General features: G+C 42.6%; 1 protein-coding gene across 1 annotated transcript in view; it reads right to left on the bottom strand.

The window, feature by feature from the left end:
• VCAN (versican) overlaps positions 1 to 25,128 on the bottom strand; it is a 164,867-nt gene that overhangs the window by 29,201 nt on the left and 110,538 nt on the right. Inside the window, exons 8-9 of the mRNA XM_085632423.1 lie at positions 3,597 to 8,360; positions 1,142 to 1,255 (exon numbers count right to left, since the gene is read on the bottom strand). Of these exons, the coding sequence (XP_085488549.1) occupies positions 1,142 to 1,255; positions 3,597 to 8,360 (4,878 nt within the window). The remainder of the gene's footprint in view (positions 1 to 1,141; positions 1,256 to 3,596; positions 8,361 to 25,128) is intronic.

Genomic DNA, 25,128 nt, shown 5'->3' with positions numbered 1-25,128 from the left:
CATGCACATAGGTTCCTGCAGGACGTGGACTTTTGAGTCCATGCCGTGCAAAAGCCTTGTGAGGCGTTCCCATAGCAGGGCCTTTTATAAGGGTACCTCCCCCTTTGAAAGGGCATCACAGGGGGAACCACCACACTGCCCGCCCACCAGACCACTGTAAAGCAGTAATCTGGTAGGCACTGGATGGCGACAATCCGCAGAGAGGTGGCACCGCTCTTCTGAAAGGTCGTAATTAGGCCCTAAGTGATTTGAAGACAAATTCATAAATTTAGTCTAGGTTGTACACATATTTATTATGGAGGACCTATTTTAGTCCTCAAATATAGAATATAAAATATTGATTCATTTCAGGTCATCGTATGTATTGTAGATTTTTGAGAACCTCTCTACTTCTGTTGTACCGGCTCATCTGCCATGGTACCCAGACCCACAACCATCATGTGTTTCTACCAACATGGAAATCAAATCGAAGGTCGATGGATTGCAAAATGTAATTATATTGCTAATATTTTACATTACTCAATTAAATTAAACCGCATAAACTACTTGTGTTTGTTATCTCATCTGATACAGTCCAGGGAATGATTGTACGAAATACGCTGATTCTTTGTCACTTTTAAACATGTGCGGTCACACGTTCATATGAATACACACATCTATGTATTTGCAAACATAAGAATAGAAAAGTTGTTTTCTTGTACTCTGCCTTCAAATATTTATCTTCTAACCAAACTACTTGACAGCATCATTAAAATAAACTAACAGTTTCTCTTAATTCTGTATCCTGACCTAATGCTTCAGAAATATACAATTGTCAAACAATATAAAACATATGTTCAGTTCTACTGCAAAGTTATATTTTCCCTCTGTGGTTTCTGCTCACTCAAAAAACACTCCAACCTTTGGGGTTTGTGGTTTGTTGCAGTCTCCCTTCCTTCTCTTCGTAAAACGTAAGCATGTAGTACATGACAGCCCGCACATTATATTCTATACATTATGCTGTGACCTCTGTCTCACCATCTGGTTGGATTGGAGGCCTTCACACAAGGCAGGCTATATTTATCCCTGAGCTAAGGCACAGTCTTGCTGTTACTTTTGGTCCACTGCCAGGTTCTAGAATATGTGCATGATGGAGGCTCACCTAATTCACACTGTTCTCCGATGTATCCCGGCATGCATGTGCAGATATAGAAAGAACCTCTTGTGTAACAGGTACCTCCATGCCGGCAAGGATTGCTTTTGCAGGGATCCTGGCCTGTAGCAGAAGATGAAGACAACAGTTAATCTTATGATATGCAATTTGCGAAACCCTTACATCCCTTGCTCCTTCTTCATTTCATACTTTTTTTCCCCAAGAACGAAGTTTTATTTGTATGAACAGAATGGACCACGGCTGTGAAAATGATTGGCATTTCTTTACTCCAAACCCCATCCGCACAAAGACCCAGCTACAAACCACATTTGCACAGGAACGCTACGCTCTGCAGTTTTCATTGGTTTTAGGTGCGCAAGTGCGAGCTACGCTTCGCCCCTAGTGCTAGCTCAGCATTTTGCAGAGCAGGTAGGACCCCGCTCAGTTCTTTTCAACCTTCTGTGGACACAGGCGTGGTTTTGTGCCCTGTGGGCTTCATCTGGACTGTGGTTTTGAGGTCACTCCTTTGGGCGGGTTGTAGTTATCTGAAATTGAGCAACCAGCTGCAGCCAGCAGGGCAGCACTGCTTGGATTTCCTTTTCTTAGCAGGAACATCTTTAACATCTCGAGGTTTAGGAGAAACAGTAATTTGAAGCTGGGGTCTGGTTGAGAACGCTTAGCAGAAATTGGGATGTGGTGGGAAGAACGCTAGTAACTCGGAGAGTACTGCACAGAACATGTTTACCCCACACATACTTGAAATGGACTCAGGATCCACGCAGAGCAAATTATTCCCTCGATCATGTTCCGTCCCATTACGATGGGACCAGTTTCTTATGAATTTGATGATTGGAACAAACGTCGATCTAATGTAAGAACATGCTAAGATGTGAAAACACAGATGCCAAAACACACTCTACCAGCATCTTCACCTCACATAAATATCTCTTCTCAAACTCTGACCTGCACCGACCCCGCTATCTAGCACTTGCTTCCAAATATGCTGATGCAAAGGTAGTATAGCAACCCAGCCCTAGTATCTGGGGAGTGAGTTTGACTGGATTTAGGAGTTAAATACAGATCATATGTTCTGCGGAATCGAAGTTTCAGCAGTCCGTGCTTTGGAGTCTATCTTTCACAACTGGGGGCCCAGTTCACAAAGGTAAAATAAGACAAAAGTCTTACTTTACGACTTTCAGTACTCACAAAGTGCATTTACTACTCGTAAATGCCCTTTGTGAATACCGAAAGTTGTAAAGCTCAACTTTTGGTTTCTACAAAGGGCATTTACGAGCAGTAGATGCCTTTTGTGAATACCAAAAGTCGTAAAGTTATACTTTCGCCTCAGTTTACCTTCGTGAATCGGATCCATTTGTTGCAGTCTTCTCATGGAATCAGTGATAAGAAGCGCAACTACTTCTAACTTCTGCAGCCCGGGCCAAAGAGCCAACCCCACTGGGCCTCGTGCTTGCGGTGCTTCTCACATCTGTGTATTGACGCTGTGTACGGTTAATGGCTGCACTGACGGTGGCAAGCAGATAACACCACGTACCCCCAACCATGGGACCACAGGTATCCTTGAAAACCCCATGGAGCAAAGGTGCCCCGCTCAGGCTGTTCCTCTTCTTCTCTCGTCCCATTCCAGCTAGTGTAAGGCATTGGATGTTTCCCAGCTTCCAATAACATAGCAGATTTTACAGCTGAGTGCAGCAAGTCTGACCAAGATAAATCCCATTTCACATTGAGCAGCTATCTAGTATTTCAGATACCATGAAGAATTCATATTTATATTGACAATTTACTGACAAGAATATTGATGTTCTGGTAATATATGGAAGCATTTTTTTTTTTAGAAATTAAACATGATATTTCTCTAGACTACCCTCAAGAATATCTACTAAGTATAAAATAAAATAAAAAATCTGTGAATCATGTTGGTCGTGGACTCATTACTGCAACTCCTCATTCTCTCTGTCTTCAACCAGGCAGCCTATGTACTCTTTGGGGGAGATTGGCATTTACAAAGGTTCCGCATCAAATTTGCTATGACTTGACCGTCTTTGGAAAGAACCAAATCGATATGCTTTAATACTGATGACACAGTTCTAGACAATGTCTTTCAGCACGGATGGCTTGAGTACTGCTTGCCTGGACGAGCAGAAACACTGAAATATTGAGATGGCCAATGATGTTAACAATCAATACCTATGATTGAGGATCTCAAATTAATAAACTTCTTTAGGGTCTAGGACAAAGTGAAAAATAATGGAAGCTCCAATTTTGAGACACAAATAAAAACAACGATATACGAAATGGAAGACACGATTAGTATTTTCCTCTTTCTCCTTTTCTCTCTGAAGACACATTTACATGTAACATGAATTGCTAAAAGGTACTAAAAAAACATAAACCCTAACATTTTGACAAATAAAAACGGATTCTTTTTTTTTAAACTCTCCTTTACCTGGTATATTTACTTCAGCTTCATCGTATGGGTCACTGGTGCCAATGAGGAACTCTGTTTCATTTGTCACATCTGAAAGATTGGACAGCGGTCTCTCGTCACCAGTTACTGGCAGATGTTGATCAGGCTCAGAAACGCTTTCTGCTACTGCTGTTTGTTCAGTAGCAATGATGGGCGAAATGGTTGATGCATCTTTCTGTACCACAAGTGCGGTTTGTGTTTCTACAGTCATGTCAAGGGGGGATGATGTTGCTGTCTTTTCAGGTGAAACGAGTATGGATGGTGTGCTTTCCTTCTGTTTATCAGGCAGTGAATCTGGAGGAGTAGTTGACACTTCTACATCCTCCTTTGGGGTTTTAGCCTCCTCAGACCCAGATGCTGGTGCACCCTCTGTATAGTCCTCTGTTACTTGCTTGGAAGACACAAGGGAGTCAGTGTGGGTCACATCCGTGAATGTTTCAGCAGAAACATCGTCATTGTCAGGTATCTCTGTTGTAGAATCAACGTGAACTGTCTCTTGTGTGCTCTCAGTTGTCTGTTCATCAATTTCAGCTTCACTTTCAGATGAGGATTTTGAAGTTGTCTCAGTTTCATTATATTGTTCATTAAGCGAAGGCTTGTACGTTGCTGCAACTTCAGAAATGACTTCTTGTTCTGATGCAAGTTTACCTATAACTGAATCAGATGATGGCAAAGTACTTGGGATAATTTGATGTGGGTACTCAGATGCCCCATTAATTAAAATGACTGTGAAGGATGGCTTTTGAGTTTGTTCCTCAGGAGCAGAGTGTGTATCTGTGACTTCTGACTGACTCTGTTCTCCAGCCCCACTGGGCAAGTGTCCAATGCTCTGTGAAACTAGCTCTGTGGAAGATGTTGGCACATCAGGCACCTCTTCATCGGTCACTTCTGGTTGTAAAGCAATCCCGGGTGTCTCTTTTTTACTTTCAACAGACTCGCTTTCTAAGTATTCAACTGTAGATTCTATTTGACTTTGGGTAAAAACAGACTGGATTCCAGTCTGTGTGCTTAATTCCAATCGCTCCTCCAGTGTTGTCTCTGCAATTAAAAGTCCTGAATCCAATGGGGATGTTGTAGCATCAATGCCAATTTCAGGGGTGGAAGTATGACTAGCAAGTGAGGATACTGTTGAAATGGATTCTATCATTTCTGGCACAGAAATTGAGGATTTTGTTGTGTGATGAAAATCATCAATCACTTCGGAACTTGTTTGTTCTACTGCGGCAGCGGATTCTGTTGCTAAATGTGTTTGTGTCATTGATGGATCAGAGCTGGATATGATATTCAGACCAGATCCTTCTGTTGTGTCTTCTGGTAAAAGTAGACCTGGCGAAGTTTGATATTTGCCAGCAGAAAGGAAAGATGCTTCCGTTGGTACATGTAGGTCTTGCACATCTGTGCCCTTAGATTCTAAAATGTCCATATCTATAATAGTTGTTTCAGCAGGGATGCTACCATGTTTCTGGGGTACTTCAACAACTGTCCTTTCAGTCATTTCAATTATCTCATCTGGTTCCTTGTCAACATGTCCTGTAGTAATATCCACTGATGTGATTGTGTCTTCTGATGAACTGATATCTATAAAGGTACTTATGTGAGAGCTAGTTGGGCTTGTTTGAGTTGCCTCTTTTAAATCAACAGGCAAAGCAGAAACAGTCTGTGAGACATGTGAGCTAGTGGTTTCTTTACTCAGTCCTTCCCAACTACTAGGACTTCCAATATCTTTAACTGTTTCCGTTTCTAAGGAAATCTGCATGCCCGATCCTTCTGCAGAACTTTCAAATAGGTTTGGATCAGTTATTTTGTCTGTGATTTCTGTACTGATTGCTACACTAACTAAAGCTGAGTCCGTTGGAATGGTATTATCCGATGATACCTCCTCATGCGCAGAAAAAGTATGCGTCACTAAACTTTCAGTCACACTTCCAAGCTCTTGTCTGACTTGTTCTGTTTGTATTACACCATCACTTTCTGATGAAATGTGGTCAAATTGTGTGCTATGCTCTACGGAAGGGATAACCTGAGAACTTGCTTCAAGTGGAATTGATGCAGAAGGAACAATGCTGACAACTGTTTCTGGGGCTAATTCAGTTGCAAATGTTGGTGCTCTAACATCTTCACTAGCTCCCGAAGAAAGTTCATCAGTACGGCTAGTCTCAAGTAGTCTTGGTGTGCTTGTGGAATCAGTTGGCTCTCCACTTTCAGGTGCATATGGTGCAGGGCTTGTGGATCTAAAGAGTTTTTGCTCATCAGAGGAACTGATGGAATCTGATTCTTTGATTTGAGATGGGGTAGACATAATACCGTCTCCAGGGCCTTCCCCAAAAAACAGAAATTCAGAGCTTACTGCTACACTTGGAGGGATTTCACTTCCTGAAACAGGAGTTTCTTCTAATGCTCCTTTGGTGGCAATAGTTCCCTCCAGAGGGTGGGCTACTGAAACAAGTTCTACTTGTGGATGGCTGGTTGTTGGCCCATCTTGTCTTTCTGGTAAGGATTCATCACTCTCTGTGCTTGTTGAAATCTGTCCAGGCGAAGTCTCTTCGTCTCCACTTCCACTTCCACTTTGTTCTTCACCACTCCCTGATTCCAGATCTTCATTCAATGCTTTAGAGACAGACTCAGTGGCTCCCTCGATATCTCCAGATCCCGATCCCTGCTCTTGTAATAAAGTTTCAGTACTGATTAATGTCTGTATTGAACTTTCCTCAGCTACTTGTGTGATGCTTGTTGGCTCTGCTAATGATGGTGTTTCAATAGGAAGTGGGGCAAATGCATTTTCCTCTGTGGAAGACGCCGAAGAGCGAGCGTTTTCACTTTCAGTTGGAGTAGGAACCGTTCCTGGAGTCTTTGTACTAGCAATGCCTGTTACAGGAAAATCTGGGAAAAGTTCATCCCCTGAACCATCAACAGATTGTACTCCTGCTTCAGTCTGAGAAGGAGATACTGTTGTGTCATCTACAGATAACAAGAAGGCAGTAGAAACAACAGTTGCTTCTGTCTCCAGTTGTTGTTCCAATGCTTTGTCTGTGCTAGAGGTATATATGAGCTCTGTAGGTTCTTCGGTCTCTTGCTTTTGCTCAACTTCTTTCCCTGTACTGACAGCCTGCATATCCTCAGAAGTTGTGACAGGCACTTCTGTTGAGATCAAGAATGATGTTGGCTCAGTAGTGACATGCTGTTCTTGTGCAGAAACGGTGCTACCAATAATGATCTCCTTTACCTCAGAATGAGGTATGGCATGTGCTACAGACACACTGGCGACAGTTTCCGTGACTGAGTCGATGTCTCCAGAGCCTTCCTCCATAAATGTCAACACAGTGCTATCTTTTGGATGCATTGGAGCCTCTGAAATTAGACTGGGGGTGCTTATTTCTGTCAATACTGACCCAGAGCCCATTTCTTCAAAAGGGGCTTTCTTAGTTGAGGGAATGTACAACACAGAACCCTCGTGTTCTATTGCTGGTTCTGATGTTGCTACCTGACCTGAAGGCAGCTCTTCAAACGCTGAGCCCTCTGGTTCTTTCTCAATTATGATCTTTTGAGCGTCTGTATCAGTTGAATCAGGTGCAGGTGAAGTTGTAGGGCTCATGGTATCTGTTTTATCTTCTAAAGGTGTCAAAGAAACACTTTCTTCCGTCACTATTCCAGTATCACTTCCAGTTGGAACAGTATCTGTCAGGCTTTCTCCAACTTCTGGTGAAACTTTTTCCAGTGGAGGCGCAGATGTTTCAGAAATGTGTTCTAATTCACGAGAAATCATTTCTGTAGGTGGAAAAGTACTGACATCCAGCTCTTTAATCAAGGTATGGCCTGGTGTTATAATCTCATCAGTCTGTGTTAAATCTGTCACCTGTGCCATTGTGGTTTCGTCTATGTCTCCAGAGCCTTCTTGAATAAAAAATGAAGTGGGTTCTAACTCAGTCTTTACTATTTGAGATGTTGCAGTTTCCGCAAGACTCGGTGATGTAGAAAGCACATCAGTATGAATTGAGGTTTTGGACATTGAATCTTCCTCAGTTGTGTCCAAAGTATTAGAGTCTTCAATGGTGCTGGAAGGAGATGGCGGGCTAGTGCTCTTCTCAAGATCTTCATCTGATGTTAACTTCACAATCTCTGTAACCACTGTACCAGAAGATTGCACATCACTAGAGTCATCTCCAGAATATTCCAGTGCGGTGAAAGTTACTGGTTTTGTGGCTTCAGATGGGGTTTGAGGAATCATAATATCCTCGTTTGTCACTGCTTCTAATGGGGTCTCTCCTGTTGCTAAGATGACACTGTGAGAGAGGCCTTCTGTAAATGAATCTGAATCTCCACTGTAGATAGATTCTGAAACTGAAGCACTTGTTGTAGGCCCAACATCTTCTGCCTCTGCTGATTGGTCAGTTAGTCTGGACAAATCAGGTAGACTTGTACCTGTTGCCTCATCCACGTATGTTACAGTAGCATCTACTTCACTAACTTCAGATGTCTTAATGTGTTTTGACGGTGCCACACTTTCAATGAGGTCACTTTTTGCCTCTACGGCTTCTCTGCCTTTAGGTGCACTCGTGATTTCCTGTTTTCCATTTATGAATTTTACAGTAGGAGAGGTTGATTCAATGGTAGAGTTCTCACAGTCGGCCTCTTGCTCCTCTGGTGTATAGATGGGCAACACGTCAACTATAAGATGGTCTTCATACTCAGGAAGCTGCAGATGACCTCTCTGGTTCAAGAGTTCCAAAATTGGGTTCACTGGACCTGTGAAAAGTTAAAATAGAAGCTATTTTTAGTAAATACACACTTGCATAGTATGCTAATCATGTAATTATCAATGACGTTTTCATATATACTTTTATACCATTGTGCTAATTTTACTCATATTTTATCTAGTGCACCAGGTTCGAATATTTTTCTGCATTCTTTCCTGCTTTGGAGCAGTGTTCAACATACACAGATATTGCTTTTTCAAAGTGGTCCCTGCAAGTGACATTATCCTAGAGAGTACATTATGGACTTTAAATTGGGCCATCGCGGTGCCACTGCTTGCAGTCCCTGAGTTCCTTGTACTGCCCTCTGCTGTTTGGAATGCTGTTTGAAGTGACTTTAAGTTCATTGAAAACTGAAATACAGCCTATGACTGGTGATGTTTTAATTTACTGGAATGAAAGGGGCCTGCTCGGTGTATGATGTCACTATACATCTCAAAACCCAATCAGACATTATCAAACAAGCCAACAATCTAGAATGTCTATTGTTGGATGTTGTTAGGGATGCAGGACTGGATAAACAGCATCTTTTTCCCTTTCCCCTGGATGTCCTTTTTAAACAATAGTACCCTTTGCAAGGAACTGCCAGCAAACAGGCATTATTGTTCAGATGTGCTCAACTGTAAACGTACGTGACCCTTTACAGTGAAATACAAATCAATCTCCGAGGATATGTTAGGCAAAATGCAAATTGAAGGGTTAGACTCTATAATATACATCTATCAATAATGCTTTGGGTTGATTGATGATCATATGACTCAACTCTTTGCCAAAGTTGTAAAAGTATTAAAAGAATTTCAAGGTTTATTGGATATTTATCATTCATTCATTGATCCAAACATAACATAATTAAATCGGAAAGGCAACGTTTTTTAATTGTACCCTGTTCTTTATCCACTATTAATCACCTCCAAAATCTGCCACCTATTTGGACACAATGCCCTTCTTAAAGAAAAAAGAGCTGTTGATACCATGACTTGGCCCGGATGCCTGATAGTTATCTCACTGACTAGACTGTCAATGCAGGCGTGGACAGCGGGCGTGGGCATGCCTGTCTACAAGCCTGGCCTATAGGTTTAAATGAGCCTCTGCTTTTCATCTGTGCTCGAGTATGTGCGACACAATACTGCTCACACCCTATTTATATCAGGGAGTAAGGATATTTAAGGGAGAAGCTGATGAGAGATCTTCTGGTTTTCCAAGCACATTTTAATAAAGATGAGTCTGACTTCATGGTGAACTGAAATTGTTGGAAGGCAGGTATGTGGGTGCGCTAGATGTCCGTCCTCAGCCTACATGACCGGGAGAATGTTGTCGCCTCTGGTGCATGTGACTCCACCATAGCTTATGGAACCTGAAAGTCTGGCTGACCCCGCTGGCTGCTACCTCAGCTTCTGCAACAGCTTTTCACACACGCTTTATCTGCTGCACGCTTCCCATGACCAATTTCACACTACTGTTGGGATCAAATGCCATGAGACGTGTTAAGACTTGCGAGCTAAGCTCTCTTAAAAGACGCGCATATATCATAGCAGACGTGGGGATTTAAACACAGGTGTGATGTATGCTGCTGCTTGTCAAAAGAATCCCATAGATCTAGGCCCTCTGCTTGCCTGAAGCTGGAGTCACAGGTCTCAGATCACTTCCATCTGGAGGGCAGTCCCCCTCCCTGGACTCATATCCACTCTACAGAGAGACAAGTTGCCTCCCAGATACCAAAGTGTCATCGCTCGCCATCAAAACAATCCTCTCGCTCCCAAAAATATGTCATCTCCAGTGAGTTCAACGGTATCACCCTCCAAAACCCTGAATCTCATTGGCCAAGGAGGCTCAATCGTTGGGAAATATGTTCATGTTTAGTGCATTGGAAAAGTAAGACCTTTGTGGATTCCGGTTAGTTGTGCATCAGACTCATTCATCTAACTTGCAAATAAGTGGGGCTGGTATTAGTTATTTAGCGGCTGCTTTAAAGTGCTCCGATCCAAAGTGTTGTTAATAAAAGAAAAGTCATTTCATTAGGAGTAAGGAAGACGAAAGTGTGATGTCTATATCTATATTTTTATGTGACACTGGGTTTAAGGAAACAGGGGTCGGTCAGCAATGTACTTGACTACCAAACAATTATGTACGTTATTTATACAATGCGCACTTTAGACAAGAGTTGAACTCCATAGACAAGAATATGTAAAAAGTTGTACATTTGACACTGTCTAGAGTCAGCGCCAAAGTTGTGCTTTGTGAAAATTCCATTAATTGACAAGTTTCTTTTCAATCCAAAGTGTATTGTGCAGGTCTCTGAACTGACCCAAGACCAGTAGAGCGGCCCATCTGCAATAGGCACGCATAGAACAGGCGCGCGCGCCAGGAGATTGGTTGTGCATACAGGGGACGGTATCAGACCCAAATATATATTTATATCCTATCTAACATCAATGCTTGCAGTGCTCTGCGGAAGCCACATTTGCATTAATGCCTGACAAACTCCATTCAATAGCATGATTTACTTCCACACATGAACAAATACTATTCTTCTGACACCATCATCCATACAAAGCCACAACCGCGCCTTGTCTCAAAGGTATACGTGTTCCTCACACCAGGTGTCAGAAGTATTTATCGGCTTATTGTGTTTATCCAGCATCCATCAGTCGCCAGATTCCCCTTTCTTATAGGTTCAGAAGCAAGACGATTACCCGCCCCGACACCGCACATCAAAGTGTGTAGTGCCCAAGTTACTGCCTGAGGTCTATACAACACAGTAGGTAATCGCAAATGTCTAAAGCAGCTTTACTTTTGGAATATTGAGATTTCCAATAGTTTTAAAAGAATCCATAGTTTTATCTAATGTATACAAATGAATTGCAAGTTGTAGCAACAGCATTATTCAGGGCGGTGAGCTGAACGCCCAGCAGAGAGGTTTGTTGAACCTTCAGATCAAGGCGTGGAATATAGATTAGGATAACTGTCGCTTAATCCTTTATACCTCGTTATAAGGCCATGTATTGCTTGGGCAATGATAAGAGATATTAATTCTGCCCTAACAGGCAGTCCGGGTTGTCGGGCACTCTATGCACAGCATTAATATCATGTCAAGAACTTGGTGTAAGAGGCAATCAGAAGAAAAGTCCCACACTGCCTGTTATTCATTTAGAAAACAAACATTTAGAAATGTGTCCCTCGAATGCATGTGCGTAGAAACACTGCAGTGTACACCAGGGACACTCTGGGGGTTCAAACTACCTGCGTGTTCTGCAACCCTGTAATTAAAGTATCTTTTGCGGCCTTATAATTACTCGGACAATCCTTTGTACGTTGAAGCCGAGAAAAGGATCATCGTGTGGAGATGCCGGAAAGCACGTTCTTGCCGGTTAATGAATGGACCCGGGCAGCAGATGACGTCGGCCTCTGAAGTGCTGGGTTTCCTGCGCTCCCAGGCCGGTGTTTCTGTAGTGCATGAAAGATGCAGGGTCCCCGAACCCTGGCCATTCATTACTGAAATATTTGGAAGTGTCGGTCCCTGCAGACCTGCCATTCTCTCGACAAGCCCTAACTTGGCACGTTCGCAGGCGATGACCAAAAACACCTGGAAAATGAGGCTTGGAAATGTGGACAACTGGTTCCCACGCGAGGGGGTGGAGGGCCGTGACGGGCGGGGGGTAGCGGGTCTGGGAACGCTTCTGTTACCAGCATCTGCAGGGTTTCAGGCAATAACCCACACATTGCAAGGGCCGTGCAGCTCAGGCGGTGATCAGCGGAAGGACTACTCCGGACCCTTAGGAAGCCACTCACTACATTTTCCTTCTCTCTGAAATAAGTACACATGTTCAAAGACACATTGCTTAACGCACATGAGAGGAACATGTTCTTTTTTTTACAAGTTTATAATGGATGCATTTAGCTTATCTTGTCAACCATTTTACGGAGTTTACCATTTTATAAATGAGCAGTTTGCGGCCCATTCAATATGTGCACCATGAAACGGGGGTGTCTCACTGTGTGCGTGTTATTGCTGATTCAGGGGCGCTTTAAGACCACGTGTCCTTTATTTGGCCACCAGATTTTGCATCCAAGTTGTTACCAGCGGCGGCTCCTCTGCTATGGTGGAGGAGCGTCCCCCCCCCCCGTTTTTTTAGCACGAACGAGTCTTGGAGGTGGGGTAGGTGATGACAGGCTGGAGGAGGGGTGGTGGGCAGCACTGCTGTCAGTGCGCATGTCGGTTTGGCCCGCCATCTCAGGACGGCCAAACCGACATGCGCATTGAAGCTGTCTCCAACCCGGCTGCGTTGCCGGGTTGGAGACAGCAACGCACAGGCTTCCAGTGTCTCTGGGAGTGCAAACTCACACCAATCCTGATGCTGCTTTCAAACATGAGAGCAGCGTCAGGATTGGTCGCTGGGCAGTCTGGGAGACTGTGCAGTGCAGCAGCAAAAGAGCAGCAATTTGGCGATGCCGCAAGCGGCGAGAGGAAGGTAATTGGTTTTATTTTTATTTATTTATTTAAAAATTCTCCCACTCTGCCAGTCTGCCCTGATACCAGCCACCAATGGTTGTTACACTGAGCAAGGCGCGGATCATAGTTTGCACCCGATTTGTCTTAGTGCTCCACCAGGAGCACTTATTCTATTGGTTCACTGATCCGCCACCCAGTGACCACCTCCGGAGCGTGCTGTCTAATCCCCAGAAATTCATTACTTATGCCATTTGTCACCAAGAAACTATAGTTTATTATTTGCAACAACTAATAATGATCAATAACGTGTGTACCCAGCCTAGTAAAGCTTCTTGGCAAAGTGTACATACAGATATTCAATGTTTAAAATAATATTGTGCAACACACCTGGAGCCTGATTTTAAATGGTTCAGAGTTTTCCTGTTGGCGCAGGGGTTGGCATTCTGAGCTGTATGGCATTTACCCACCCTACAATTACCAGGTGTGTTAAAGAGCACATCTTTCTTAAAATTTCGGCAGATCAAAGCTGCCCGAATTTTGAAGAGGAAAAGCGTACAGTATTTACTGTAGCCTGCCGGTTTATGCGTACCAAAATCTGCAAGCCCTTCCCCAGAAACTCAGAATATGTGATTTTAGATCATTATTGCATCTGATAAGTTTCAAACACATCTGTGTCGGACTTTTAAGGCCACTCGTAGTCAGGAGCATGGCGTGCCTATCTAACATAAGACCTATAGAAAATAACAATGTCCAATAATACAGAGGCGTGTATGGGGGTAGTTAGTAGTGGACAACACACACCTATGGTGCACTTTCAGAGAAAGAGTGACTCAACAAGAGCCTGGGCTAAGAAGTGGATGGAAGCCGAGGCTACTTTTATAAAATAACAAAGGACATTGGCATGGCACATGCAAGGCCTCCTCCCATATAAGCATTGTGTCTTTATCCAGAGCTCTCACGTATATTAAGTTGAGCCAAACTTCTCATTTTCAGTATGAAGTTAATTATATAATCAGCAGACGAGCCCAGGACTGGCTTTAGTGTTGGGGTGACAGTGTTTGTTGGCGTCCCCACCACCCGCACCCCTATACTCTCCTTCATGGATTCCCTCGCTTCCATCTGCTCAGAGGTGCATGTTTTGGACCGATTCCAACACTGTTTTCACTTCTGCTGCCCATGACAGTTTTCACCTGGAACCCATCATTCCAAAGCTGAATATAATGCGCTGCCTTTCTATATAGCAAGTCACACCAATACAGATGTGCAAGTGCTTGGTCACTTTACTCGAAGACCTACTATACCAAGTTTCCCTATTTAAACAAATTGTGTGATCCTACGCAAACGCATAGGAAACGCATCGCACAGTCAGGTAAAAACAGTTTCTCAATTATTTGAACTTGCATCCTGTTTGAATTGTTTTAACCTAGTGCATGCTTTCGTTGTCAGGTATTACAATTAATGAACAAAGATTCTTAGAAAATCTAGGATTCTTGCACCTTTCTCTTCTGCTTGTGCTTTGGGTGTGTGGCCTGTTGCATCCAGTAAAATGAAGAGGTCCCACAGCCACAGGGAGCAGTAAGCATGCAAGGGCAACTCAGCGTTCAAGCTGACAACATTAGTGTGCCATTATTATTTGAACTGCACGCTAAAGTTTCACAGAAACAAGAAACAAAACTGAAAGTACGTAATGCTCTGAAGACCACTGAAATGAAAGACAGACCTCGTTCCTATTTTGGTCAGAAAGCAAATGGTACCCCCTAAGGTTGGCACCCGGTGCTGCAACATCAGTTGCACCACCCTAAAGCCGGCCCTGAACAAGCCATTTATGTGTGTATTGTTGATAGCCAACCAAATCGTACTTACTTTAATAGTTTTTCTCTTATTCATAGTAAACCTATTGGCATTTACAGTTATGTACCTATGCACTTCTAGATCCAAATTCCATGACAAAGAACATATCATGCTCCTACCAAGTGGTCTGAGGCCTGGTGGCAAGGGACCTATGTAATCCTCTCTCTCTGGCCTACAGTGCGGCCACTATCCAATCCTCAAATTGGCCCTTGCGTGGATACTCTTTGGTGCAAGCTCTTGCCCCCCACCCCCTTCTGCTGCCTTCAGTCTCACACCTTGTAGCCACCCCAGTTATGTTATGTTATGTTATGTTAATTAGAACTTGTAAAGCGCTCTTTCACCAACAGGTTTCTTGGCGCTGGAAATTTTACTTTCTATTAGGAGTTAATAGTTAGAAAGGTCCAGGTCTAGCTATAAGCTTGGGTGAAGAGCCAGGTCTTCAGCATCTTCCTAAAGCGAAAGAGTTCTGACTCGAGTCTCAATGGGGGTGGCAGAGCATTCCAAAATTTAGGTCCTAGTACTGAGAGGCGCGACCCTCCTGTTCTTTTGTGTCTGAAGTCTGGTACCTCTAATAAGTTCATTTGCATGGATCTTAAGGTACGGTGGGGGGTGTACTTATGAATTGTTGAGGAAATGTACTTTGGGTCAGTCCTGTGTAAGACTTTAAACAGGATACAGCCGGTTTTAAACATGGAGCGCTGCTCCACTGGGAGCCAGTGCAGCTCTTGTAACAGCAGCTTAATGTGACATCGTCTGCATTGTTGTATAATTCTGGCTGCCTGATTTTGTATTAGCTGCAGTTGGTGTATCTGGTTGCGCTGAAGGCCTAGGTATATTGAGTTGGCATAATCGATTCTTGATAGGATCATGGAGATGATGATTTGGATACACGCCTCTCTGCTGAAAAATCTTCTGATTTTCCTCAGTTTCCGCAGTTGAAAGAAGCAGGCGGAGGTGACCGCTCCAATCTGTGTGTTCGTGTTAAGATCTGAATCAATGTGTATGCCTAGGCTTTTTATCGAGTTTTTTAGTGCAGGGGGGCCTAGCTCAGTGGGCCAGTGGGCGGGGGACCAATGCTGATGTTTATTGTTGGGAATGATGATTTCCGTTTCTTCTGCGTTGAGTTTTAGTTGTTTTTTGTTCATCCAGTTCATAATGAACAACATAGAGTTTTTGAGAAATTCCTTGGAATCTGAAGATTTGGTGATGGGGAAGACCAGCTGCATATCGTCAGCATAGTTGTAGATTTGAACTCCCATCTGACGAAGCGCGCCAATGAGAGGGTGGATATAAATATTAAAGAGATGGGAGGATAAGGATGAGCCCTGTGGTACTCCACATTCCAAGTTTACTATACCAGATTTGTACAGATAGAGAGCCAAACTGACTATTTTCTATCCGCAAGAAATGATTGAAACCAATTCAGGGCAGTACCGCTGAGACCTGCTGCAGCCGTACGGTCCACTAAGATATCATGGTTGACGGTATCAAAAGCTGCAGACAGGTCCAGGAGAATCAGGGCTTGAGTGCTGTCTAGATCAGCCTTCCCCTTTAGGTCATCCACAACAGATAGAATAAGGGACTCAGTGGAGAGGGCTGCGCGGAAACCTGCTTGATGTGAGTCTAAGAAATTGGTGTTTTCAATAAAGGTGCTGAGAGTTTTTGCTACATGTGTCTCCAAATACTTTGGCCGAGAAGGGGAGGAGGGATATGGCCTATAGTTGTCCAACCTCTGGGGGTCAATCCTTGTTTTGTCTGAAGTGGAATAATCACTGCTTCTTTAAAGACGTGTGGAACTGTCCCTTGGGTTAAAGAAAGATTCAGAAGCGAGAGAATGGTCTCTGGAAATGCTTAAAAGATGGATTTTTGGATTTCCAGTGGACATACATCGTTTGGGGAGCCTGATTTTATTTGGTTTAGGTACTCCAAGAATTGATCTTGGCCTATCCCTGGGAGGGTGGTCATGGTGTCATTGTTGGTATTTACAGACCAATTTCTACCTCCTTATGTTTGGTATCTATGGATTCCTGAATTTTCTTAATTTTTTCAATGAAAAAATTACTTAGGTAGTTGCAGATTTTCTGTGTGGTGGGGATTGGTGGGGTTACACGATCGGGGTTCGATCATTCCCATACTGTGTTAGTTGAGTTTAACACCTTGTTGTAGAAAATAGTTCCTAATCAGCCATTACTGGAATCCATTTCTGAACATGTATCTTCCCGTACCAGCTATCTCCCTCCTTCCGATGGCCCACACTTGCAACACCACTTGAGAGCAGCGGCGCCTAACACTATACACGCTCACTCACCCCTTCCTTCCGTCGGCCCCTCCACGCATTCCCTTTCTATCCTGATTTCCTTAAGAGGAGCATTATCTGACTCTGTCGCTGCAGGTGTTGACATAGCTGATGCCGCCTGCACAGACTGCCCCGCTTACCTTCCTTGGTGTTCAAACATTGCCAAGTCTCCAGCTGAGAATAGTAATGCGGCGGCTGAAAGAAGCACCCAACAATGAAAGGACATCCAAGACAAATAGGCTACTCAGCCATTGAGGCCCCGGAATGTTAAAGGAATGAACCATGAAGGGAGTCAATCTTTTAAAAAACACACTTCGCAATTTATGTTTAGAATTTTGTGTAATGCTTCAGTTCGAATTCATAGATACAAACTTTTAGGGTTGCATCATTTTAGTCTGAGGGTGTGTCAGAGCCTGGCAGGCACTAGAATGTTTCTAAGAATTTGCCCCATTTAATGAAAAAAACGTCTTTGTTTGTCTTCTCACCAATTTACAGCATTTGTGTGTTCTGAGGTTGGTGCAGTGCTCGTTTTCTGATTGGCTGATGACATATTGTGATTTAACACCGTAGTACACTGATGTTTAACTACTCCGAAGAGACGTTTTTGTAGGAGATTGATTTGCAGAGTCATCAAGTCAAGCTAAGGTCATTTCAAAAGAGAAATCACTAGCAAAAAATAAATAATGAAATAAAACTTACAACAGGCGCCCCGAAGTAAGCACTTTGCTACAGTTAAAAATAAATGTATCCTGTCTACGCCTTTTCCCTCACTGGCTCCCTCGCGATATATGGGCACTGAAGCGAGTCACAGCAGCGTGTGTGAGGCCAGGGTTCTTGCAGCGGGTGGGCAGGACTCTGCGGCTCACATACTGGGTGACTGGCCGCTCTCCATGTCGTCTGAGCTGCATTAATCCACAGCGCCATTACTCATGAAGGAATGGACATTTATTCGGCGTCTGTGGGGATATTTTAGGATCCAGATTATTTCTTTGAAATATACACTCTGAAAGAGAGAGCTGCAATTCCATTCACCTTCAAGCATGTCAGGGACAGACTGCCCTGTGGGATTATCAGACACTCTGAAGACTCTATTCGTCCCTCATGCGAGAAAAGACCTCTGTCTTATATGTTATTTCTCCCGCTTCCTAATTCTCACCCTCTTTCGCTTTTCTCTCAATCCTCTCGCTTCAAAAAAGTCTCCTCCTCCCTGTCTTTTCTGTAGGATCCTCTCCCTCTTACCTCTCTCTGTAGCCTACATCCTTTACGTCTGTCCTTCTCACCTCTCTCTGTCTCTCTCCCTTTATGTCTGTCTTCCTACCCCATACGCTCTTTTCCAAACTCTTTCATTTATCTCTCACTCTTTCTTTCTAGCACTCTATTTGCATTCCTTCTTCTCTCTCTCTATCTGCCTCAATCTCTTCTGTCACTTTTAACATCTCTTTGTTTTCTCATTGCTTCAATCTCTTTCACTATTTCTCACACTCTCGCTCTCTCTATTACGCTATCAGACTATCATATGATGCCTTCGTTAAATGGCCATGCATGGTGGAAATTGCTAGTTCCTGAATGTCTATGCTGGTTCTCCTCACTCAGCTTGCCAGTGCATTGATGAGAACAGGTGTCACTATGATACAGAGACATGGAGCACGTTGAGCGCTTTTACGTCTAGGCACATCTAAGGGTCTTATTAGAAAGCCTGCCAGGCAATGACTTCATATTAGACAGCTGCTTGGCAGGCCAATGCGCGGTCCCAGGCTTGGGAAGAGAGGGATAGTTGAATATGACAACAGCTTTGCTCACATTTAACAGTATGCACAAGGTAAAGTTAACTGATATGTGTGTTATGGTCCACCGTGACGTTTAGAATCTATCTGACCCAGTGGCGGCCGGCACAGGTAAGCACAGCGGGGTGGTGGAGCAGGGTGTGACGGGGCGGGGGGAGTCGACAGACGACGGAATAGGTATTATTTATTCAATTATTTATACCTATTCCGACGTCTGTCCACTTCCTCCCCTCCCACCCTGACGTGCCCGACCGCGTTTACCTGTGCCAGCCACTGCTGATCTTGCCTAGGCAGAGGCAAGGCCGTGTAAGGGTTCTGACTATTGTGATTGCAGCTCTCCGTGGACTTCATCATGTCTCCATTGATTGCAATGAACGTGCCTTCAACTGGCCTCACTGCCTGCATTGGTTTTCTATTCATGTGGTTTGCTTATGACCATGAAAATATCTTGAAGGGTACTCTGAAGGACAGCAATTGTCCTAACCTCTTGTCCAATTGAACAGTTAATTAAGGGTGTTTTAAATAGTGTTTTCTCAAAGACACCCACAAGAAGACTGTTTTCTGATTTTTAGATCAAATGTAGACACTCTCACTGGAAACCATGCCCTTAATCTTATTCCTTGTCAACAATTTCAGCCTTGTTGCTGTTGCTTGAATGCATAACATGCATTTGTAATGTGACCTCATGGCATTCTGACACAAAAAAACTGTAATTTATTGTTACATCATACAAAGCTACTCCTTTTATCCTCCTTGGAAAGATATAAGGCTGAGTAGACCTATCACGACATTCACTGTGGAAGTCAAAAACAAATCACTGCAATAGATGTATTCATGTACTGAGCCTTTAGGTGAACAACGTAGGAATGCCGACATTCCCTTTTGGATGTGTCCTTTTTAGCAGGGGTGAGAACTCTTGCAGTTCCATACCATGCCCCTCATGTTCAGGACAGTGTAAGGCTATGAAGGCTTGGGACCAACTTCCAACACTGGTTTCACATCTCCCCAGTGTTGGCACACTTGCTCTGACTGACACATGAAAGGTGTTTGATAGTCACCTTATTTATTCTTTAATAAACCCTATCTATCTTGGTAGTCTTGGTAGTTCCATGCTGAACCAGGAGGGGTTGCAGAGATGTTTCTAGAGTATCTGCTGGTCAGGCCACAGTGGAGTAAAGTAATTCCCTGTTGACATTTCTTTCTGAAATCCTGGTTTGCCCACCATTACACCTACCTAACACTCTGGACCATATGGATTGCAGGAATACGCCACTACGATTGCATTACCTCAGTGGCTTAGTGGCCTTATGCATTCATTCAAGTAATCTGTGTTTGACCTCATGGTCACAAGTTTCAGGCCTGGCGGGTTCAGTAATCCCTTCCAATATTAATCCAATAGGTACCATTGAGTTGGTTAACAATAAATGTCTGTCATTTCAGCTCCGAGACCCAGGGGTGAAAGAGTCCTTTACAAATATATGTCATGTTATTAATCCCAGAATTCTGATTCAGTTTCATGCTCTAATTCCAGTTAATGCAAATGAGACAAGGTACCAAGGAAAAGACTCCTTGACCTTGCTTCCCATATCTCAGTTTCATCGATTTAGACAATGAGAGGATATTGATCTGCCAGTTATGGGCGGGGTCCTTGAGTGATGGGTCTGGGGGTGACGAAAGTGCTCAAATGGCCATTGTATGCTTGAACATTTGGAAGCAGATTGCAAGGCCTTCGGTAGTCATGGAAAGTGTCCTTTAACACGGGCCATTATTCATGGTGTAAGAATTAATGGACTTGTTCCACTACTCACAGATGCTGTAGTCAATTCTCTAGAATGGCTCAAAGACCTACAAAAGGTCTCTACTGAAATGAGTGTAATCCTTTTTTTTTTCTCACAGAGTCACTTTGCAAGTGTTCCTTTGGAGTCAGTTGAAAGTGCAGGGGTCGGCATGTTAAGAAGCCATGTTTTAGATAAGCCCCTATCCTGCCTGTGGTATCTTTTTCTGTCAGAGCCGTGCATAGGGAGTTACAGCAGTCACTGTGAATATAAGCTGTTTTTAATTGCATTCAGGAGCAGTTTGTTGCAGTGGTCCGCACTCGTTTGACCTTAAGGGCTGTAAATCTGACTGGATTTTACTAATACATGGGACACCACCACAGACCTTATATGTAGGTGTTGTCACCATATTCTAAAGACTAGTAGCAAAACTCCAAATGATGCATAAGGAGACAAAACAATAGCAAGTGCAGATATTGAATACGCAGGCATGGAAATAACACAACACAAATAATTGAGCATTAGATAGATCAAGAACCACATCATTAACACAATATTTTAAGTGGATTGCAGTCTTACAATATAAGGTGAAAATGTAGTAAGGTATAGGAACACTCTATGACTCAAATAAGTGGGCATAGAAAAAAAATGTAATATCGATGATGTAAGAGAGAACTCATGGTCACTCCATAGACCTATCAGGAATAGGATAGTTGTCCACGGACATTATATATGGCAACGCAACCGCCTTAGCCTAAGGAACAGGCAGCCTGGGTGTACATTTTCGACAACCACATTAAAAAAAGTAAATTAAGCTTGATGTTAACTTGTATAAGTTGTATGAGTATCCACCTATCCACTAATGCTCAAAGATTTGTTACCATACCTTTCTGTGACAAGGGACCCGCCCGCTGGAGCACCCTTTCTCTTGCCCTGAGACTTGCATAAGATTTCCTGAAATCGCTAAGAGTCTTAAGGTGTACCTCTTCCTCTTGACATTGGGAGTGCATTCTACAGGCTAGTACGAATTACTCAAATCTGAACCCCAGATTGATTACATACACCAACTGGCCTACATTTACTTATATAATTATCCTCTGCCTTGGAGTTGATAGATGCAAGCCCCTGTCATGCTCAAACCACAGCAAGTAGAGGAATTGTCCTATGGCATAGTCACGGTTAACCGTGCGCCAAAGAACTGAAGAATGGCAGGAAAGTTCTGATATTCCAATGTGGTAAATTCTTACCCTGTATAGTGCTCCGCTGCCTCTTGGCAAGGTTTGCGCTATGTAATACCACATACATAAATATATAAAAAGTCACAGCTGCATGACACTAGTGGTTCTCAATACTCCAGTAAAATTTTATGTTAGACATAATTGTTCAAATCCCCATATAACAGGAATAGATATTTTTAATTTCGTTCTTAGATAATACAATCTATGCTTCTTCTGCTTCTTCTGAGTTATTTAGTTCAATTTTGTCACAACTAGGTAGATAGATTTATTATATATCTCGATAAAAGGAACTCAATGGCCTTATGCCAAATTCCAACATTTCTATCAATGAGACTATGTCATGCTCTAAACGGATTTACAAAAATAGCACAGTACCTCTCTGTCTGCACAACTATCCAAGCAGCACCCTGCACTGACAAGGAAAGGAAATGAAGACTATGAACTCACCAATGTAAATGCTAAAAAATGTCACTTTCTTTAGCATAAATAGTCTTTCATTTCTGCAATGAATGTACAAAGAACAAGAGGTAGATGGGAATGCGAGACCCTGCCTCAAAACTGGGATGTTTCCTTGGTGACAAGACAGAGACTGCCGGAAATGTGAATGCCCTATACATGTCATAGGCACCATGATGACATTGTGTGCAAGTTTCCAAGGGGATTTGCCTTCCTCCTAAAATTAGCTAGTATTTCGAATCAATGGCAGAGAATGCCATGCAACAGATGCTAGTGTACAATAAGAGCCCTTCACATACAGTAGCTCCCTCTTCCTTGTCACAATCTATGTTTACAAAGAAAGCAATTGATCTGTAAAGGACACATGAAGCTAATGTTGGAAGTTTAAAAAAATGAAAAAAGAACAACAATAGTCAAGTGTCCCCCTACTCCCTTGTGAGGTATTTGTGAAGTTTAGATGTTATGGGTTATTAATTAATGGGTTTACTCTATCATAACTCTTAAAGAATCCTTGGACATCATATGTTTTATCTCCACACAAATATGATAGGGCTGCAAAATAATGTACTTCGCTCTAAAATAATTAATAATTTGTTCCAATCAGTGCTTGGGAATCAAAAAACATTCTGTGAAAAATGCACGAGTTCTGTTGCTATATTTAATTAAACAGCAGATTGTACTCTACGTTTATCCAAGCAGGATTAAAATTAAATGATAAGAAATATGTTTTGCATTAAAATTAAAGTTTCCAACTACACAGGCTTAATAATGTAGTGTAACAACCCGGTACGCAAACTCTAAAACGGAAGAAACATGCCACAGAAAAGAATATTTATGTGTGCAAATACCCATAGATGTTTACTAAGGTAACCTCAGTTGCTTTTCTTTAATTGTCGCACCTGATGGTGAAAACATACCTAGTGTAAATATAGTATCACTTTGCATGAAGAGGACGTATCTGTGGTGGTGGAAATATATTTAATCCCTGCTCTTCCTTCCCTATGTACTGCATGAAGGACAAGCGGGATCTACCTGCTTCTCTCAGTGGTAGCCACCTTTGGTGTAGAAAGGTTGCCAAGGCACTTAATGGAAGAAGTAAAATGGACGATATCCTCTAGTTGTATTGCTAAAGTTGAATTTGAGGTGCAGTTCTCTCCCATACCACTAGGTCCCTGTGCCCTGGGACTTCCTGCCAGATAGATAGCTACGCCATTAAGGTACACTAATAACTGACAACTGTAGGAAAGAGCTGTGCATGGTTGCCTTGCCAATCGATGTTGTATCCAGCTGGCGCCCCCACTGAATAAACTGATATGTCGCATATAATATACATGGCAGTATTACACACCATGAACTCACAGATTAGGGGTATATTGAATGAAAGAATTCTGCACTCGGGACAATTTGTCCAAAAAGCTTTTCAGCTCACCATCTTTGCCCTAAAACCATCCTATTGGCTCAGGGTCCTAAGTCAGGAGCAGACATGTGATGGCTGATGTAGCCCAATGCCATAGGGTCTGTGTCTATAATGAACCATGAGACCCTTGTGTGGGAGACCTACATAAATGTGGTAAATAGTAGTAAGCAGTAGTGGTAGCACTGTCACATATTATACCCACGAGCTGAGTGACTTCATGCATTGTTCTCAACATTCTGATATTACTTCAAGAACTCCAATAAAATCACCCAGAGGAAGACTATGAACATATGAGACTTTGCCCCATCATTTTGTTCAAGATACATAGTCCAGAAGCTGTGCGGCATTGCTGACTATTGGTCGAAACATTTGTCATTTTTTAGCAGGACATTTTTTGTTAGTTCAACATAGAATTTAGTTTATAACCACAGAGCTATCATTGAACAACAGAAAGTCTGCGAAAGAGACACTATAAATGAGTCAAGGAAAGTGGAAACAGTAAACGCCTAGAGTGGACCCAATCTGAGACAAGATGGACGCTCTAACTCAATGACAGAGAAGGAAAGTTAGAAAGAATAATGAAGCTAGAAAGAAAGCTTGACCAATGATGAAGTCAGCGTTCAAGCCTGGTGACGTTGGAAACTTTTAGAGAGGTTCACCACATTATTTTATGTAGTTATGGATATTTTAAAAGAACCATATGCGATTCTTATAACAGTTTCATGTTCAACTGAACTTTTTTAAACCATGGATGTTATACCAAACTAAAACTAGTAAATATGTATGTTATTCTATTGTACTGTTTCGTAATGTATTGTATTGCATTGTGCTTCCTACCCCAAGGAAGCTAAACTATATGTAATTTAATAAGGAGCACAGAGAAAGCAAATCTTTAAAGTAATCATTTTAAATATTGCACTTGGATGTACCTATGTAATATTGTCCAACAGTGTGGCCCCTCTAGTTGCAAAATGTGGTGATAGTTTACAAAACAGCAAAAGACACTTAAGGAAGTTCTCATTGCTATTATAAATCCAAAGATACCTTTAAAAGCTTCAGAGCCATTTTCTTATCTGAGTATTATGTAGCTACTGATAGAAGTAGCTGACCAGGAAGAGTGTATTTGTGCATGTATATTACCAAATGTTGGTGTTGTTTTCGTAAAACACCAGCAGCTTTGATCAGGCAGAATCAATTTAGATGGAGGATGAAGAGGAAGTGACTTTTTAGACCAGCAGAGGCTGATGTGCATCAATGCAAGCAGCACCATAGGTTACCTCGAATTAACAAGGCTGCCATTGGTGGATTAGATGCAGAATCTTAGCCAAAGCACCGCAAAAGAGTTGCAACGTACTGCAGTTTTGGTTGTCTGGTAGAATATCCATGTCAAAAGATTGTGTGGACAGAATATTGTGTCAAAAATATGGAGAACCAAAATATTGAGAAGGTAAGTGCAAATTGGTATGTAAAGATTAACTGTTCTTAACTCTACA

This window comes from Triturus cristatus, chromosome 2_1 (genome assembly GCF_964204655.1).
Source record: "Triturus cristatus chromosome 2_1, aTriCri1.1, whole genome shotgun sequence".
In the NCBI taxonomy this organism is placed as follows: domain Eukaryota; kingdom Metazoa; phylum Chordata; class Amphibia; order Caudata; family Salamandridae; genus Triturus; species Triturus cristatus.
Note: the sequence above shows the minus strand (reverse complement) of the source record. Positions and strands in the feature narration are given on the sequence as shown.